We start from the raw sequence: 19,300 nt of genomic DNA on the forward strand, positions 1-19,300 counted from the left end.
AGGAAGCTCACAGACAAGTGAACAACAAGCCGAGGCACATAGGAAATTGCATAGGTGGGTGTTTCTTCTACTCCATTCTGGGCGCACTCCCCGCAGTGTGCGCATTCGTTCCTACGTTTTCACCATTTTTGTTGTCCTCTACCATCCACGCAAATTCGTGTCGTTATATCTTCATTACTCCGGCTTTATTTTTTTTCCTCCACGATATCGCACCAGCAGCTTTTTTAGGCCTGAAACCAACCAGCAAAAAAAGACTTATGGACTTGGAAAACCAAGCCTAAGATTCTCCAGATCCGGTAAATACTTATTCCCTTTTTGGTATGTATTCGGTACTTCGCGTTTGAGTTTGACGATACTCGGCACGACTGTGGAGTTTTCTCGTAAAAATGTTTTTTCTTTCCCCCACAATAAGTAGACGTTAGCGAGTTAGCCGTGGAAGCTAACAGACGTTAGCCTGGCGAGCGTCTGAGTGTCACTTGGATCGAAGTCCAGGCTTTGTTGCTCGTACAGTAGACGCTCTCAACACGTTGTCTGGCGACGTTTGGACTTGTGGTGTCGTCTGGGGTCGTGTGTAATGTTGTTGCAGGACAACAGGAGTCTACTGCGGATCGTTTAAAGTCGTTTTTTTTTCTCCACAGTTTTGTTGGACAGGTGAGGGAAGTCGGAAGTGCCCGTCCCCGGGTCACGCACCATGCTTTAAAAAAGTCGAAGTCCAGTTTCGGGTTTTAACTGCTCGTGCGACTATTACTGTACAATAGAAATGTTTTCGGTTTCTTTTAGTCTCTGCTTGGAAATGTCTGGACCTGTCTCTAAACGAGGAAAATACTGGTTTGAACTCAACGAGGGACGTAAAATAACCTGTTGTGTGGGTCTACTTGTGTGGGGTGTGGCAAGGAGGTGAGAGTGTCGCACATCTTTTTGGCTTTAAATCAAAACACATTGCTTTTTTTTCACATAAAAACGGTTATTTGTGTCAACTGGAAAGAAGATTGTCGACAGACTGTCTAGATAAAGTCCGCAAAACATTGACCAAACATTCCATCCGGAAGTAGATCACAATATAGTGATTTGAAATGATCATTTCTAATTGTTGTCTTTTTCATGGGGTGACAAGTTGTAACTGGCATGATCTAAATGACGTTAAATACAGGAACTATCATGAGATTTTTTTGTTTTTATTTTGGCTGTTTGAAATTGATGAAGTTGCTTATGTTTAAATTGAAAAAGACATACTGTACATATTCATGTTTCTTTGGGTTCAGATTTTTACACTGTGATTTGGATTGCTATGATGGTTTTAGATGTCTAGATTTTGGCTCAACTACCTTCTACTAAGTTAAGCCTAGTCATTATTGTGAAATGACTTATTGGTTTAAGCAAACTATGTTGTATGTGAGGTAATGATGTTTGTATATAAACTGTACCAAAAAGGCAGTTAAAATGTATATAGACACTAATTAACTTTTTTTATTTTATTATTAATGAAAATGAGCAATGATGACATTTCCTGAAATAAGCATAAATATAGCAAAATTTCCCTGAAGTTGGTGGTGCACAAGACTTAACCAAATGAGTCTTGTGAATCAGCTGATAAGATATGGTTATCTGCAGAACTGATAGTCTAGCCCACACACATTATGATTATTTTCCCTTAGAGGATTGCTCATGGGGGGGGGAATTCATTTTTGGCGCACCCTACAGATTTTGATTTTAATTTGAAAGTGTATATATATCGAGACAAAACAATGCATACAGTAGACCAAATATAATTGTGTTGATTAAACACTTTCATGGTAGTTTGCTTAAATGAGCTACTGCCTTACTCTGAATACTGACTACATTCATGTTTATTTTTTTTATTTAACTCCCAAGATATTGTTTTCAAATAATATATGTTGACATTACTAAGACTTCAAAAAAAATCACTTTTTATTATTTTCCTATAATGGCAATATGTCGGTTCTTTGTTGGAAAATAATCTGTTGTAAAGTGTTGTTTTTCCTGTAATATCATGAGCTTTGGAGAACACTCTCAGCTGTGACACAGACACACCAGAAACACAAAAGAACCTCCAACATAACATGCACACATATTTTTGTAGGTCGTTTGTTGTTTATGCCACGCATGTTTAAATTGTGCTGCTGTCTTAAACAGAGGTATTGTTCATTGCCATGAGGACAAAGTCTGCATAGTTGCTAGTTATTGAGCATCTCACTATTATCACAAATAACTTAATTGTTTTCAGTGTGTGGGAATTGGGAATTTCTTAAGTTACAGGATTTGATAAATTAAGTTATACTAGTAAGTTAATGGTTAGTGGCAGAAACTTTAACGTTAAAGAGTCACTCGTTTGTTTCCTGCATGTTCTGGATTTGTTGCAAAGCACTCTGGACCAAAATAAGTTTTAAGGTTAATTATTCTCAATTTTAACTTAGGTTATGTTTTACACATTAACATTAACGTTTGGATAATAAGTCCCATTGTTGCTTGTTTCTCTGCCCTCATTGATCTGATGGGAAAATAGGGTTTTTATTTGTTGATTTTCTTTTTTATTATATATATATTTTTACACATTAGAGAAAGTATAGTAATCTTAGTAGAGTGACCATTATACCCCAGAGATGAAGTAGAAACCCTAGGTCACCTGACTGGTTGGTTTCGGTGTAATGTGAACACGTCCGCCATTGTCTACTGTGATGCCCTGCTGGCAATTTACCTGCAGGAGTAGAGATGAGGGCGATAGGGAACAAGTTTGAACAAGCAGTCTTCTCAACAACACTGTCTAAAGTAGATCGGTATTAGCCCTGGACTTCATATATTTTTCTTCAGTTTTCTGTCTTGAATGCATGGATCTGTCAGTGAGGGCAAGAGTCTTGCTCAGCCACTGGCTTTTTTTCCAGGGCTATCATTTGCCTCTGTAATGACATGTTTGACATACAGACCGTGGGTGTGTCACTCTGACACATAGAAGTTGAGGTTTTCCCTTCCAGTCGCTCCTCCTCCTTCGTCTGCCTTCACCCTATCTTTTTATTCTCCTGAAGTGCTCTCTCTCTCTCTCTCTCTCTCCTTCCAACGGTTACACCTGCACTCTTGTTTTTATTTGAAAAGCTACCCGGAAGGACATGTGATATGTTTGATAAGAGTGGAACAAAGCTCCAAGTTAAACAGCTGTGCTTTACTTCCTGTGTAGACTGAAGCACTCAAGCTAGTTTGCCGTTTCTTAGGATTAAGTGGATCATATTTTTCTTTGAAGGGATTACTTTTCTTTTAAGTTTGTTGAAAATACTGCAGATTAAAGTTCTATCGCTATGGCAAAGTGGCATGTTTTTGACTTGTCATTTTTGAACATTTATTTTCCCCTAAGGCATGGCAGTGGATAAAACTACATTTCTCAATTGGAATGTTATTGCGTCTGAGAGGACACTAAGAGGACTATAGCTTTCAATGTTTGATATCAGTCCCTATCCAACAATCCAGTAGTTCCTGGGAAAAAATGTGGGTGGGTGTGTCCTCATTTACTTGCTCCGCTTTTGCCACAATACAGACCACAGGTCAGTAGGAGGAGTTTGTGGTTGGGAGCAAGGATGGCAAAGGCCGGCAGTGGGTTGATAAGAGCCAAGGCCAACAGACAAACCATGCATAGAAACCAAATATAATTTTGCTCATTTAAAGTTCGGGTTTGCCGTTCAACAGCAGTTTTTACACTGTATTAGCGTGTTATTTGTGTGTGTGTGTGAATGTTTTGAAAGCGCACGGACATGGTATTTTCTTTCTCCAGCCATGATGATAGTGAAGATAATGAGTCACTGATTTAACTTTATTGCACATTTGTAATGGTGTCTGGAATCTGGATTATAAAAAAAAACTGTGGCAGCAATGGTGGCAGCTTCCTTATTAGCCCCAGAAGGTATTTTTTTTATAGCTTTTTAAAGTTTTCACATTTATATTGTTGCTCATAACAATAGATTGGTGAATAATACACAAACTTAAACCTGCCCAAGGCTGCCTTAAACCTTCTCTTGCTACGTTGCCGAATGTGTAGAAACAAGTTTAATACAGAAGACAAAATTTAAACAAGTCATGCTAGCCATTTATAATGTGTCAAAGCTAATATCAGATATATGCTCTAGTCAGGTAGGTACAAGTTTTGAGGGGATCCTTGAAACACTTTTACCTGATTCTGGTCGCCGATCTATATACCAACACATCCAAGGCTTTACATATTTAGCTTTCTATTTAGCAATTTGTCCTTTTTTTCATGATGTAAATAATGAGGTGCTGTAACAAAGATTGCCATTATTTTTAGTTAAGCCTTTGAAAAGTGTAGATAATAAAATGGTTAATTTTCACTCAAATGGATTTAGTGACCGATTGGCTCCATTTCTTTTTTTACAATGTATTGTAAAGCTGACACGACATGTTTTAAGGGTATTTCCAAGCTCCAACCCAGTTGAAGTCGATGCATTTTATGAAGGCTTCTGTCCCGACACCTGCTTGTTCACCACAGAACAAATACAACTTGTAGGTCTAGGCACAACTGTACGTTGCATCCATGTTGGGACCCAAAATCATCTAGAACGAGTTAAAGTAGTTTTGGCGCACTGTTAAATGCAAAAATATTTGTTTAAACCAATGTTTAACTGGATCGTATTAATTGTGGTCCGGGTTTTACAAATGGTCATTATGACGCAACAAAAACGCCTGTTTCTTTTGTTCCTACTTATTCTGCTTCACATTGCAAAGACTTTCTGTTCATTTCACACAATGCTTCCTACTTGCTTACTATATTTGACCTAAAAATCACACTTTTCATTGCTAAATGGGTTCTTTGACGCTCTCTAATTCAGCAAACGGCCTCTTCAGCCACACTATCTGAAAACTCTCTTTCTGCCAAGCCTAATCTGTGTATGTGGAAATAATTGCTATTCATTTTTACGTTCAATTCTTGGTGGGGGTCTCTCTGTTAATACCCTGGTGTTGGTCAAATTTCCTCTTACTTTCTGGTGGTGATTCTGTCCTTCCTTTGCTCTCAGTGTGTGAATGGAGCAGTGTGCAAGCACAGCCTCCCTGCTGGCCTCGGTGCGGGAGCAGGAGAGACAGTTTGAGATGCTGAGTCGAGCTCTGGAGGAGGAGCGGAGGTCATGCGCCGGCACCCTGCCCCGCCCCCTTCCCAACATGCAGGTAACCACGGATGAACCCCATCTAGAGAAACCTCGTCCACCGCTTTCCATCTTGAGGACCTCTGGACACCGATGTCATCCTCACTATCATGTGCACTAGCTCGCTGGCAACAGACCTAAACTATGATCATGGAAAATTGTAGATCACTGGCTGCACATTGAAGTGGCCTGTTCATAATTTACACTTTGATCTTTGAAAATGTGAATAGTGATACCTACCTTCTGTTGAACCCTAAAGTTATCAGTCATACCTCATCTCAATCCTCCATTTCTCCGTCAGCATCTTCTCTATCTTCTCCAGTCACGTCATCCCACTTGCAATTCAGGATAACCGTTCAGTCTAAACCTTCATTTTCACTTTGCATGCAGTTTGCTATAAGTGCTTCACAAATTCTGCTGTTTAAACAAAAAAACACCCTTAAATTAAATTTTGATGTTTCCATCTTATTGTAAAATAATCTCTCAGGCTGCAATACAAATGTTAAAGGGATAGTTCAACCAAAATTCAAACTTCTAATTGTCTACTCACCCTCATGTCGACTAAGTGTTCGGATTATTTTCAGAGTAATTTTTTCCTTTCTAGTTATAGCTCACTTCAGGAGTACTTCCGGTTTATATCGCTTGTGTTCCTTTAAACGTCTGCCACAAACGAGTGTGAAATGTAGACCTTTTTATTTAATTTTTTTGCGGAACAATTCTTCTAGTCGAGGCTTCAATACAAGATAGACATTACAGGTGAGCAGTATGGAGGTATTTAAATGTTTTTAATTGCGTAATTTTGGATGAAGATGAAGACAACTGAGTGCCATTCTCTTCATTCAAAAGGATGTACATTTTTGTCTATAACTCTTAAAAGGAAAGGAATTACTCCCATTTAAAAAATCCCAACCTAAGGGTGAGTAGAAAATGAGAGAAGTTTGAGTTTTGGGTGAACTAACTAACACTTAAATTCAGAAACCAGTTTACTTACTGCCTTGCTCACTACTACTTTTTGCATGATGTATTATGTCCTAAGGTAAAGTTGTGTTTGTCACTGTTAGCTGGTGTGGTGGGAACCAATATTTTATTGATGTTTCAAGCGAGACTTGAGCCTTGCGGCCGATATAAAATGGCTTTCTGATGCATTTTCTAACTCGATTTGAGCTCTCTGATCAGCACTTCAAATGTACTTCCCAACACCACTCTCTTTGCTTCCCATTCGTGCTTCCCATAACTAAAGTTACTTAAGTTGTTACTGTCATCAAGTTTGTTGTCTGCCATTATCAGTAGAATGCTCTTTTCAAAGAAGGCGTTTTAAATTTGTCGCAAACATTGTTCAGGAGTTGTTATACCGAGAAGCCAACTGTGGATGGTTTTTGGACCGAAAAACCCTAAAAAAAAAATGGAGAGTTATGGAGATTTAATAAAGGGTTACCTGCATATTTAACATGTATTGTCTTGTATTGGAGGTAATGGTAGCGGTATTCCAGTAATGTTGTTCTCATATTTCCTGCCCATGAAGAAACACAAAAACTAGGATATCACATGATGTCTATATGTATTATTTTATAATTGGAAAATGTGGCTTGATTTTGAGTGGTTGGAAAAACGGGTCTACTGTGGAGTGTGAAATTGGGACAAAACCTTGTGTCCACGACAAAGCAATTTATCGCCACCAACTGACTTGCATAAAAAGAGCTGACGCACAGATACTAAGAAAAGCAAGTAACTCATAAGGTGTTGATAACGATTAAATGCTAACACTATTTTTGGAGCTGTAAGAGGGTCTGATTTAACTTTTTGTTGCTGCATTTCTCTGGCGACACACTATCTCAAACTGTTGACAAGCATACTTATCAACCCGTGACTTTTACTTTAGAGACAGCTGAGAGGCGTCATTCACCTTTTAGTTTTCAGACAGGCATGCAAGTATACACACCCCAGCTCATTTTTCTTCAGCTTCAGACAGTTCAGAAAAAAAACACTTGTGGTCTGTTCTTGTTTGTGTATCAAGATGTTGAGCATCAGGGCTCCGGTGTATGAAAATGGTTTCTCTTTCAAAGCATTGTCAGCGTCTTTGTCTTCAGACATAAAATGTAACCTGCTGTGCTCCTTATCAGTGCTATGTGTGTTTACATAACCCAGAGGCTTCAGCATGCCTCTGCCACTCTCCCAGGCAGCTCGACAACACCTCACTCTCCCCTGACAGGTTCCCACATGCTTGACTGCTGAAACATGTTTTTCTCCCCTTTGGATTCTTTCAGCATTCTCGTTAGAAATTGTTGACCCTTTAAGTTAAGAATTCTTTGTTTAGATGTATTTCTTCTTCTTAAAGTAAATTATATTCAATATAATCTTATTCCGCTTACAGTTTTAAGCAACTCTGACAACCGTATCAAAGCTATTAGATCAATGCATAGATCTATAAGCATTAGCATTCCTGGTGCACACTAACCCTACCAGCTTTTCATGTTTTGTTTATATTTAAAATTCAGAGAATAAAGTTAATTTTTTTGATGGTGTAACAAGCCTTTGATCAATTTTTTTCCTTTCAGAACGGACGCATTCCTTGTGATGCAGACTTAGAAAGACTAACGCTGAAAGAGGGTTTTGTCAACGGCGGTCATCATGTGAGTGTTTGAAAGGAATTCCACTTTGGCTCGTACAGTACATTGAAGATGGCCCTTTGAAATGTTTTTTTTTTTTTCTTGCAGTACATGATGGATCCTGGTCAAGTGCTGCAGGAGTCTTATTCAGTGGAGGAAACACCGCAAGAGTCTACTATCTCTGTAGAGACCAGTGATGATGGAACTTCAAGACACACAGAAACCACGGTAGCTTGAGAGGCACTCACAAGATCTGCTGCACTGTTCAACTTTTAAATGTTCTTCATGAATTCTGTTTTAAAGTGAATCAACACATAAGAGTACCTTTGTTTGTCCTCCTTATAAACTCATAACTCATTTTGCAGCACATATTTTCACAAATGTTACAAACTATCATTTATTAAATTTGTTATTTTAAATAGTTCTATGTTTGAGCATGTTCTTGTTACACATGTGCTCATTGGTCATTGACAAATATTTTTACCATTCTGAATGGATGGAAGTTGGATTGAGTTCCACAATAATTTGAGTATGTTTGAACTGTGTTTGTGCAACCTAGAATGACTAATAAGTGGGTTAGACTTAAAATCAATCATATCGTCTGCAGAACTCCTCTGGGTATTTAAACTGTATATCAATATATTTTACTGGTGTGTGCTCGTGTTATACATATTCATAAAAGCCCTAACATCCACTCAAAACAAATCTAAACTATTTATATTAAATGTATGTTTTCGCCCCCTGATAAGGTTAAAAACGCTGTGGCCGCTCGAAAAATCATCCCATCTGTATCAGACACACTATCTTTGGATGGAGGGGGTTCAATGACGGGTGGCTATGCTCCTCCAATGGATCGGATATATAGACCGGCACCTGGTGGCATGATGCCGATGGAGTATCCCACCCACACCGTGCCTCGTAACTACCACTACGGGCCCTCAGGCGGCTACGACGACTATCGCGGTGGTCCCACACCAGAGCCATATACCAGCCTCAACAGGGGGGCTCACATGGACGATCGGTACAGGTAAAACATTGTTGGTCTACACCCTCTCAAAAGAACCAAGTTATCCAACTTGTAACCAATTTCACTGAATGGTATTTGTTGGCATAACATTTGGATACTCAAGAAAAACATGTATATTTAGAGACGGAAATGTGGATTCATTCCTTTCACTGTTTTTTCAGACCAGTTCATCCAGAAGGCTATCGCACCTTGGATCCAAACTACAGAGCCGCTAGCAGGACTCAGCTGGATCCTTATGCTGCTCAGCCACAGGTATGCAGCAGCTAGTGCTACCCGGGTTGTATTGATAACGAGGTTGATAAAAGTTTCTCATTCTGAATGTGTACCTTATTTAACAGCTACAGTTTTTGTTTTAAACACATGGGATTTTTTTGTACTGGCAATATTCTCTTTAGTAATGATTTAATGGCCCTTACTGTATATCACAATATGAGAATATCTCAACAGTTCTTGTTTTCTTTCATCTAACCATTACCCCTTGCTAACTAGAAAGAGTACGGCACTTAGTTTATATTGGTTGTATTGGTCTACGGCAGGTTGGAAGAATGGGAAGTTCCATGGAAATTTCTGGCATGCAACGTTTTGTTCCCGAACCGTACGGTTTGGAGGATGACAGGCGCAGTATGGGCTTTGATGAACCAGATTATGGCATGGGACAACCAGTTCACTACAGCACTGTGCCTCGCAACCTTCATGCTTTCCCCCACGGTCCGCCACGCAGAACTGGGTAGAGTTTTTCTCTTGCTTTGATATTTTTATAAAACCATAACCTATGCAAATTTTGCATTAAAATATACATTTATTTTTCCTTTTTTTTAGGAGTTATGAGGGAGCTCTGGATGGCCCTCTCGGCGGTCCAGGCGACATGTACTATTTTGGAGGAGCACCGCTGGCACAGGGTGAGAGAGGAAGCATGGCCTCGTTGGACAGTACTCTTCGCAAACCACCTGGGTCTGCTGGATGGCGCCAACCTGAACTGCCTGAGGTCATCGCTATGCTTAACTACAGGCTTGACCCAGTCAGAAGCAACGCTGCTGCATACCTGCAGCACCTCACCTATAAGAATGACAAGGTAAAGTTCTTCAATCTTCGTGCATCTGCATTTTTAACAGAAACACCCGCAAATATGACAAATTCACAAGTAAGTTTGTTTGACTGCTTGAGTGACAGATCTCTTTCTCTCTTGCACTAATTTCAGGTTAAGTCGGATGTTCGTCGTCTAAAAGGAATTCCAGCTCTGGTTTTGATGCTCGACAACCCAAACAAAGATGTACGTTTTGAGCCCTCTTACGTAACCCTTTCTTTTCTTTCCTCTCTTCTTTATGCTGTAAAAATGTACATCCCAAAAGGTCACCATTTTCTCAACAATGTATGGTGTTTTTCCCTATTTTAATAAACCTCAGTTCTAATACATTCCTCTCTTAGCACAAGAAGAATCCTAATTTCACATTAAACCAAATGTGAAATTAGGATTCTTCTTGTGCTGAGAGAGGAATGCAAGTCTGTTGTTTGGCTAGAAATGGGTCACTTGCGCTGCACCACACAGGCTGTGATGCATTAAAATCATTTTGGCAACAAAATACTTCTACCAAAATACTACATCTGATCTGTTATTATCGGTCTGTCAGCATTATAATAAGTTTCCGAACACTTTCTGGTAAAAATAGAATAAGAAACGGGTGATGAGATACTTTCTTTTTCCTGACCCCGGAAAGATTTGTAACCAACTTTTATGGCTTCAACCTTCGACCCAATAAAATAGCTCCATGCTCCGTTTAGAACTAGCATAAATGTAAACGTATAAATCTAAAGACTAGAATTCAATGCAAACATTTGAACAGAACTACTCCATGCTACTGTGGTTAAAAATATGTGTTCCATTTCTTTCAAAAATATTTTTGGGTTGCTAGGTAATTGAATGCTGAGTATTTGCACTCTCACTGCTGCAGACATTTGCAGCAACTGAGTGCAGATATCAATACTCCCTTATTTCAGGGAGCCTAAAGTTTGTTTAAAATATAACACATTATGATGTGCTTTTCTAGACAAGGATACTTGTTTGCCATCTAACCCTCTGTCCATGTTTGTCTGTTCAGGTTCACTATGCAGCCTGTGGCGCATTAAAGAACATCTCGTATGGTAAAGATCACGACAACAAGATCGCAATAAAGAACTGTGACGGCGTTCCTGCTTTAATTAGGCTGCTAAGGAAAACTCGTGATCAAGATCTCACAGACACTATAACAGGTTTGTAAATACACACGCACGCACATGGACACGCACACTTTATGCAGGTCGGTCATCTGACTATGAAATTACAGCTCATGCAGATTTGGCATGGATGTATACATTTTATATGAATCCTTTTTCTTTCTTTTTTTCCATAGGGACACTGTGGAACCTCTCTTCTCATGACTCTGTGAAAATGGAGATTGTGGACCATGCACTTCACGCCCTCTCGGATGAAGTAATTGTGCCCCGTTCAGGCTGGGAGCGAGGAAGCAACGGAGCAGGAGGAGGAGAGGAAAATTGTAAGCCCCGGCACCTTGAGTGGGAAACTGCGCTCACCAACACGGCAGGATGTTTGAGGTACAGACTTGAAGATTTTTTTTTTTCCTGATATTGAAATGATTAAACCAGCTAATTGATACCAAATCACCTCAACATAAATTTACCCCAGATAATAAATAATGTGTCAAAATTTAACAGAAACTTAAATTAAGATGATCATGCCTTGAAGATTTTGTTTTTTAAAAGAAAGTTTCTATTACATGTTGGTCAGGGGAGGGCCAACAACGGAATTTCAGAGTTTATGTGAGAATACCGAGGACAGTAAGTCATTGACTCTCAATGTAAACAAAGTCTCCAAACCAGTCTTTCTAGTATCAATGTGTCCTTTTGACCATTTACAACAGTTAATTAGGAGTTTGCACTGCAGTTCTGTTTCTACAAGTCAGTTGGTGGGTGGCATAATTTAACGCCCTACTTGTCTCTGTAAGATTGACAATATTCACTTCCCACAGTCAACGATTGTGACTCAAGTGTTATTTCTTAACAACCTTTTGAACCAGTTGAGCCCTTATATTTATAAAAACTAAGGTTGAAATACCTTCCAATGTCAAGTCTGAGCCCCTTTTCAAGCAATTTTAGATATGTTTTTGCAATTTCAATTAAAGAAAAAGATTATTTAATCAATTTTAATTTCAAAATAATGTAATATTTGAAATCAAAGGTTGGCATACTGTATTTGTTGTAAAATATTTGATGATCAAGTTACACTTGAAAGACTTTAAATTGGTTGAGACAATAACCCAATGTGCATACATTCAAGTCATTTTAAGGTTCAGAAACGCAAATCCTGGCAAATTCAAACAACTACATCTACTACGCAATCCAGCTGGTTTTTAAATTGAGACTTATTTGGTAGAATTATAAACGAGTGATCCGAACGTTCTGTGATGACCCTTGAATAGTTCTCAATCATTGCTACCCAGCGGGTGAATGATCACAAAGGCATATGTCAAGACACGTTTAGAGCTGATCTTAAAATCGTTTCCGGATTAAAACAAAATTATTGTCTACTACCTATTGTGTCTGAGGGCTTATCTGTTTCATGTTGCTTTTCGTTACACTTCTAAAGTCCTTTTTATAATATATGTTATATGTGTATTTTTTAAATTTGAAATACAGAATAATGAGGGCAAAACTGCCATTTTCAAATACAGTATTATTGAAATTCCTTTGTTGCCCACTCTCTCCTATAACCTCTTTTATGCGTCACGTCTTTCCCTGTTAATCTGGTTTTTCTTTAATGGTTTCACTACTCTATTTTCTCCTCCAGAAATGTGAGTTCGGAGCGAAGCGAGGCAAGGAGAAAGCTACGAGAGTGCACAGGTTTGGTGGATGCACTCATGTACATTGTCCAGTCCCAAATAGACTCTAAAGACGTTGACAACAAGGTTTGTCAAAAATTAGTTGTGTTGTTATTGTCATGTTGACTTCACCTTGGATATTGTTCTGATTAATTACTTTCTGGCTCTCAGTTGATAGAGAACAGTGTTTGTCTCCTGAGGAACCTGTCTTATCACGTCCACCGTGAAATCCCCGGTTGCGAGCGCTACCAAGAGGCCGCACCCATCAACCAGGGCCCCGCCCCTTCCAGCCAGAAGGGAGGTTGTTTCAGCGCTCGCAAGAGTAAAGGTCGGTGTCCAGGAGAGCGATGAAACTCCTGTAAAGTGTTTGCTCTGTCAGTGAGTGTGTTTAGGATGATGTCACAGGAGGTCACTAAGGCTACAGATACTGGCACACATTCACTGTGGAATGTTAGTAACTGAGAGTCAGTGGAGTTTGGTACAATGTTATTTTATTAGCTTGTAATAGAGTAGAGTAGAAATAGAATATATGTTTGATCATTTGTCTTTTATGGACAAATACACAATACTAAGCATTTAAGTGAGCTGATTCTAAATTTGGTAGAACAAAAGCAAACACTAAGGGTGTGGGCTTTTGAAACAGTAATTGCAGGACAAAGAGTCAGCTAATACTTCAATAGTATTAAATAGTTTATCTTGAACTTAATCCACTACAGCGACATGTGTAACAAACTGCTTTATTTCTCTTACTGTGGAGAGTTAAAAAAAAAAAAAAACAACTAACAAAAACAGAATGTCGGCTGGAGCTCAGCGTGTGACGTCTACATGCACTAACCCTTCACACGTGTTGGAAAACATTGGCTGAGTCCATATTTTCTCCCCCAATTATTTTGTATTTTCTGTTCTGATTTGTAAATCAGCTGGAATGTATTGACCAATCCTTATGACTACATTCTCTTGTGGCAGCGCTGTTGATGTGAGCAGGTGTTTAGTGGGTGCTTCTGTTATGGCTGCTTGCTTCTTACTTAACTGCCTTCTCCTCCCGTTTGCCATCCTCTTCTCCCCTTCCTTTCTCTCATTTCTGGCGCTGGGCATTCAGATGAGTGGTTTTCCAAAGGTAAGCTCATTGTTTCTGTATCGCTGCATCCAACTTACTCGTCCTCTTTTGCCTTCTGGTGGCATTTAAAGCGTTTTCTGACATCACATTACAGTCTAATTATAATAACCATAGAGTTCTGAAATGCACAGCTTAAGTTGAATTTTATACATGCATTGTTTCAGAGGCCAGATTTGAAAAGAGTCTGTAAAGTATTCACAACAATTATTTGGTCACAAATACAATGGATCATGTATGGACCTGGTAGTAGAAGGCATACAAAGTGACACATGGGAATAGACTATTGGGCTCACGGATTGAAGTACACTTTTTTTTTTTTTTTTTAAACTAACACACATCTTCTTAGTTAATACTATTTGCACCTCTAACACTAACTTGAGCTGTTGGTAACTAGACCGGATATCAATGTAGTGACAGTGCTGCATTTCTCATTTTAAACCGTTTGCCTCCAGGAAGAAAAGACGAGGATGCATCTGCAGATATAATAGAAATTCCAAAGAGAAACACGCCCGCCAAAGGTGAATCTCAAATCCAACCTCATGATACTTGAGGTCATCTTTCATGTTAGCTTCATTACCCACTGCTTTGACCTTTCATTTGCAGGCTATGAGTTGCTGTATCAGCCAGAAGTAGTCCGCATCTATACCTCTCTACTAAAAGAGTCCAAAAACCCGACTGTGCTAGAAGCATCAGCAGGTGCTATTCAGAACCTGTGTGCTGGACGCTGGACTGTAAGTAACTGGTGTTGTATTCCCTTTTCCTGAACACGCATACATAAATGTTGTGGTGGAAAAAAACGACTCTGCAAATCTCCTGTGTTAAACTGACCCTTTTCATTTCAGTTCGGTCGATACATCCGTGCGTTGCTGCGTCAGGAGAAAGGTCTCCCGATGATCACTGAGCTTCTGGCTCACGGTAACGACCGCGTTGTCCGAGCGATGTCTGGAGCCCTGAGAAACCTTGCGATCGACGCTCGTAACCGAGACCTGCTCGGTAAGACGTAAAAACCTTTTCAATTAAATGTTAATGGTAAAGCTCATGGGATTTTTTCCCTTGTTAGGTAAACATGCTGTTCCACACCTGGTGTCCAACCTGCCCGGTGGAGGTCAGAGTCAGCCAGTGCGTGTGCTCTCAGAAGAGACCGTGGTGTCGGTTCTAAGCACGCTCCAAGAAGTCCTGGGCTCTAGCCTGGAAGCAGCTAAGACACTCAGAGCCTCACAGGGAATTGAAAGATTGGTTCTCATCAACAAGGACGGGTATGTTTGACAGACGAGTATTGTCAGGAAGACAATCAAGTAAACGATATCAATGTAAATGTTTAGAAATCGCTCGGAGAGAGAAGTCCGTGGTGCTGGCCTGGTCCTGCAAACGGTGTGGGGCTACAAAGAGCTGCGACGGACATTGGAGAAGGACGGTTGGAAGAAGACTGACTTCATGGTCAACCTTAATGCCCCGATTAGCAACAACAGAGTGAACGGAGGATACGAAGACAGCACACTTCCTCTTATAGACAAAGGTTTGTGGCTTTAAAAGTGCAACATTTCCCTTTGCAAATGTTTTCTTTTTGTGATTGACTTTTCAGATTTTTTTTTTCTGATTTTGCCAACTATTCAGTCTTATTGGTTGTGTAAAGGTGTTAATAGATGCATTTTGTATGTCTTTAAGTAAACTGTTGTCAGGTTGAGTGTTTTTATTGTGTTCCCTGGAACTTTTCATGATTGTTGGTGCTGCATTTTGATTCCAAGAAACTTGTCTTCTTGGAAATCTGTCCGAATTCATTATTCAAACCCCTTTGTTGTATGTTATCAACTTCTCAGGTGGCAAAAATGACAGAGAAATGATTCCAATGAATGACATGGGACCAGGTAATTTTCAACAAATTAACATACTCGTCGTCCATATTGTTTTTTTTTCCAACATTCCCACTTTGATATCTTGCGCTAACGTCACCTTCCCGCCTCAGATGCCTACTCCACACTGGACCAGAGAGGAGGGAGAAGGATTAGTCTGGACAACACGCTGGAACCTGCTGACAAAGAAGCCACACAGGTTAAGACGAACCAAACTCAATGACATATTTTACTGACATAACTCACTCATCTTTGCATGACTGCTCTGTGGCTGCTGTGCCTGATGAGAAAGATTAACCAGAAGTTGAATGAGGCAGAAAGCTAATAAATCAATTTACTTTGGAATATTGAAGAGTGTTAAACATGTTATTTAGGACAAATCCATTTAAGTTCATCTGAATGTTTACTGTGAGAATTAAACATATGGCTCTAAACATTGGTCTCAGGATATGACATTCAAGGTTTTATTAATGGTGTAGTAATCTGGCAATGTTCTCTGTGCATCAGCGACTGTCAAACCGTGAGAACCGACTGTGTTCCACACCCCACACGTGTTGATACAAGTCCTCACAGCTAATAGTGTACTGTTTCTTGCCAGGCCTCCTTCTACAAATGAGCCAGCAAAAACTGCCTTCTCTAACATTTCCTTTGCACATTCAGCCTCTTGTCTAACACTTCAATTTGTTATCATCTTTCCTTCCTCCTCTCTCTGTCTCTGACTATCTTAGGGAGGAATGTTTGGGAAGAGGCAAGCTTCTGTGCCTCTCATGGATTCTTATGATGGTTAGGACACTCCCACTGTCACACTGCATGTCAGCGCATGGTATGTGTGTCCCTGCTACTGTTGCACTCCAGCCCATGCACAGCATTTTGTCAGTGATTGTTATTGTCTATATGTATTCTTTTTTCTTTTTTTTTAATGTATTTGCTTGTATTTGTTTTTCATTTATACTTAATTCTCCAGTCCTACAAGATTGAAGCCCATTCATCCCCACAACAGCAGTTTGTCTGTTTTGATGTGTCCATGGTAGCATCTTGAACCAAATAACTATCCAGTCCAATTAATTCTGGTGTTTAATGACCATTCAAGGCAACCTTAAAAGCAACGTATAAAAACTGAGATTCAGAGATGAAAAAGTTTGTCGTTTAGATGTGTTAAGGGACAAAAAAATGTTTGTGGTTTATATCCCTCCAGCTCTATATGCTACTCCCTGAATGCCAAACCTTAACTCTTATTCCTCTTTTTTTTTGTACTTATTGTTAAACGACTCAATCTTTCACGTTTAAAAAAAATCAGAATAATAAATTGCTCGAGGAAAAACACTAGAGATTTAAAAGAATATCGACACAGCATTGTAGCTCATATATGATATTAATATGCAATCTTTTAAATTCCTTTGCTGCCATGAAATGGCGGGAACACCACTAACTAACCAAACAACTTGCAGTCTCATCTTGAAAGACATCAATTAAAAGTATTTATCTCACTTTCAAACCTTCAGACTTATAGACTTTAATAATCCTGGATAACTTTTCACATAATTTCTTTCATGCATGTTCTAACAGGATTGTAAAACATCTTAGCAATGAAGGCTTCCCTTGCTGGCATACATCCCATTTTCTAAATTATGGCTTCAAATAGATTTTAGATGTAAAACTATTTTCATTCTTGTCATTTAAGAAAATACTTTTATACTAACAGTTCTTACTTTACAATTGTTGGATTTAAACTTGTTTAATTAACGGAAGCAGTTAGCAATAGAGAACAATCATCCCATCCATGTGTTTAATGTATTTGTGAACCAAGATCTGTTTTGTCATATTCCTTTACCTCCATTTTTTTTTTTTTTTTTTGCAGAAAAACTAATTGTGTGCATCACAAGACGACAGCCACCTCCAACCTACTGCCCTTGCTGAGCTGGCAATTGCAAGCCACCGTTGTGACTCCCATCAGTCACCTGCTCTGCTCTCACATTCCTTTTTTGCAGTTTGAAAAACAAAAGATAACACTATTGTGTAGACATCTGGGCAACCATTTATCTCCAAAAGAAAACCACTCAAGACATTTTGAAGCTTCTGCACTTCTCCTCTGCTTGATAACACTACGACAAGGCTGTGCACATGAGCACCCCTCCTCCTTTACGAGACGGGATCGCTACCAGCTAAGAATCTTTTCCATCAAGACTGACACGAAGTAACTCTTTTATCAGACAAGGACATTTTTACAAACGATGACTTCTGTTTTGAAAAGTATTGAGGCATTTTCTGAGTATATTTACCACTTGGCAGATACATGTACGCTTTTGTTAAAATGGTGGTTGTTCCAGTTGTTGCCTTGTGCTTTATTACCTGTGCCAAAACAGTGATGCTTCTGCTGCAACAGCTTTTCACTACAGCTACTCTGAACAAAAAAATGATTTGTGTAGTGATCATCCTGTGGCTCATTTGCGTTTGAATAATATAATCTCTCTAGAGATCCAAATAGAAATTATTTTGCTTAGTCTTTTGGGAATTCTTTGATTTAATCCGGTCGGTGCATTTTACTTTATGTTGTCAGGTCCTCATCAATGTGATGCATAACGCTGTCTGCTGGAGTGCCTCGTTATCATCAATGATCATTCTGTTGTCTTTACGTGCTGTTTATGATCACAAGAACACTAATTGTAGACCACTTAAAAAATGAAAAGCTTCATGTAAGATTCCTACTGCACATTGCATCGGAGGCAACACAGTTTTCTGTCTTAATACTAGTGTTTAGAAAACTGCATAGTGCCCAATGAGATGTAGATACTTAAGGGAGTGATGAGTCATTATTTCTGTTTTTTCTTTTTTTTTTTATACATTGTCTGTAATAAAAAAGAAAAGCATGACTATGGATGTGTTTTACAAGTTGCCTTCATAAGTGGACTAAAAGAGAGGAGCAAAGGTTTGATTCTGAGTATTGAGCCTCAGGCCAGATTTTCTTTCCTAGTAAAATGGATTAAATAAAGCATTTAAACTATATACAAGAGATTATTTGTTAATTTTAATGGTTTTATGTATTTTGTTTTATATTGATTTGGGGGTTATATTGTATTGGGTGCTCTGGGTGAACGCATATGCAATCAGCTTTCTTTCTTTCTTGGTTTAAAAAGAAAAATCTCAACACATTTTACTGGAAAACTAATGGACAAACCTTAATCTCTTTGCCTTTGCTCTCTAAATTGCACATTCTCGTCTATGAATGAATTATGTAACTAGCAATACTGTTTTTAATAAATAAAAATGGAAAATGATTGCACACAGACTTGTCCTTTCTCATGCTCATTCCTGGAAAATTGATCACTTGCCTTAATGTTCCAAAAGATGTGGAAGTCATCATGAGAATGTCATGGACATTTTTCACAAGATCATTTTTGTAAAAATGGTTGTGTGTTACAGAACTCTTTGGGTCATTCTCTTAGAACACTTTTTGAGGGATTACAAAAAAAATAGCAGTTGCAAGACAGCATCCCTCGAATCTGTAAGACCTGGTGAAGTTTGCGAGGGAAGAGTAGTTAAAAATTCTAGTATAGTTGTCCAAGAAACTCATTCATGATTACCCAAATCAAATGATTTTAGTTGTAATTTCCAAAGGATGTACTGCAAACAAATGAATTGCAATGCAATTGCTGTTTGGTTGAGAACATG

At 38.9% G+C, this 19,300-nt stretch overlaps 1 protein-coding gene across 10 annotated transcripts; it reads left to right on the plus strand.

Moving 5' to 3' along the window:
* Positions 1-17: 17 nt before the first annotated feature.
* On the plus strand, positions 18-18,911 carry ctnnd1 (catenin (cadherin-associated protein), delta 1). Of its 10 annotated transcripts, XM_087803237.1 has the most exons (24): positions 39-54; positions 217-296; positions 5,034-5,181; positions 7,715-7,789; positions 7,874-7,993; positions 8,515-8,792; positions 8,954-9,044; positions 9,329-9,519; positions 9,612-9,864; positions 9,991-10,062; positions 10,889-11,039; positions 11,180-11,381; positions 12,634-12,751; positions 12,836-12,992; positions 13,764-13,781; positions 14,234-14,299; positions 14,385-14,512; positions 14,624-14,774; positions 14,842-15,037; positions 15,104-15,297; positions 15,599-15,646; positions 15,745-15,830; positions 16,360-16,414; positions 17,490-18,911. In XM_087803237.1, exons 3-24 carry the CDS (start codon positions 5,041-5,043, stop codon positions 17,546-17,548), a joined length of 2,850 nt encoding a protein of 949 aa, XP_087659363.1. In that variant the 5' UTR covers positions 39-54; positions 217-296; positions 5,034-5,040; the 3' UTR covers positions 17,549-18,911. The 10 variants fall into 10 exon arrangements, with proteins under 10 accessions (XP_087659370.1, XP_087659411.1, XP_087659363.1 ...); XM_087803244.1 differs by lacking the exon at positions 217-296 and having other exon boundaries at positions 18-54; XM_087803229.1 differs by lacking the exon at positions 39-54 and having other exon boundaries at positions 69-296.
* The last annotated feature ends 389 nt before the right edge of the window (positions 18,912-19,300 follow it).

Source organism: Callionymus lyra, chromosome 1, assembly GCF_982586985.1.
Source record: "Callionymus lyra chromosome 1, fCalLyr1.hap1.1, whole genome shotgun sequence".
NCBI lineage: Eukaryota > Metazoa > Chordata > Actinopteri > Syngnathiformes > Callionymidae > Callionymus > Callionymus lyra.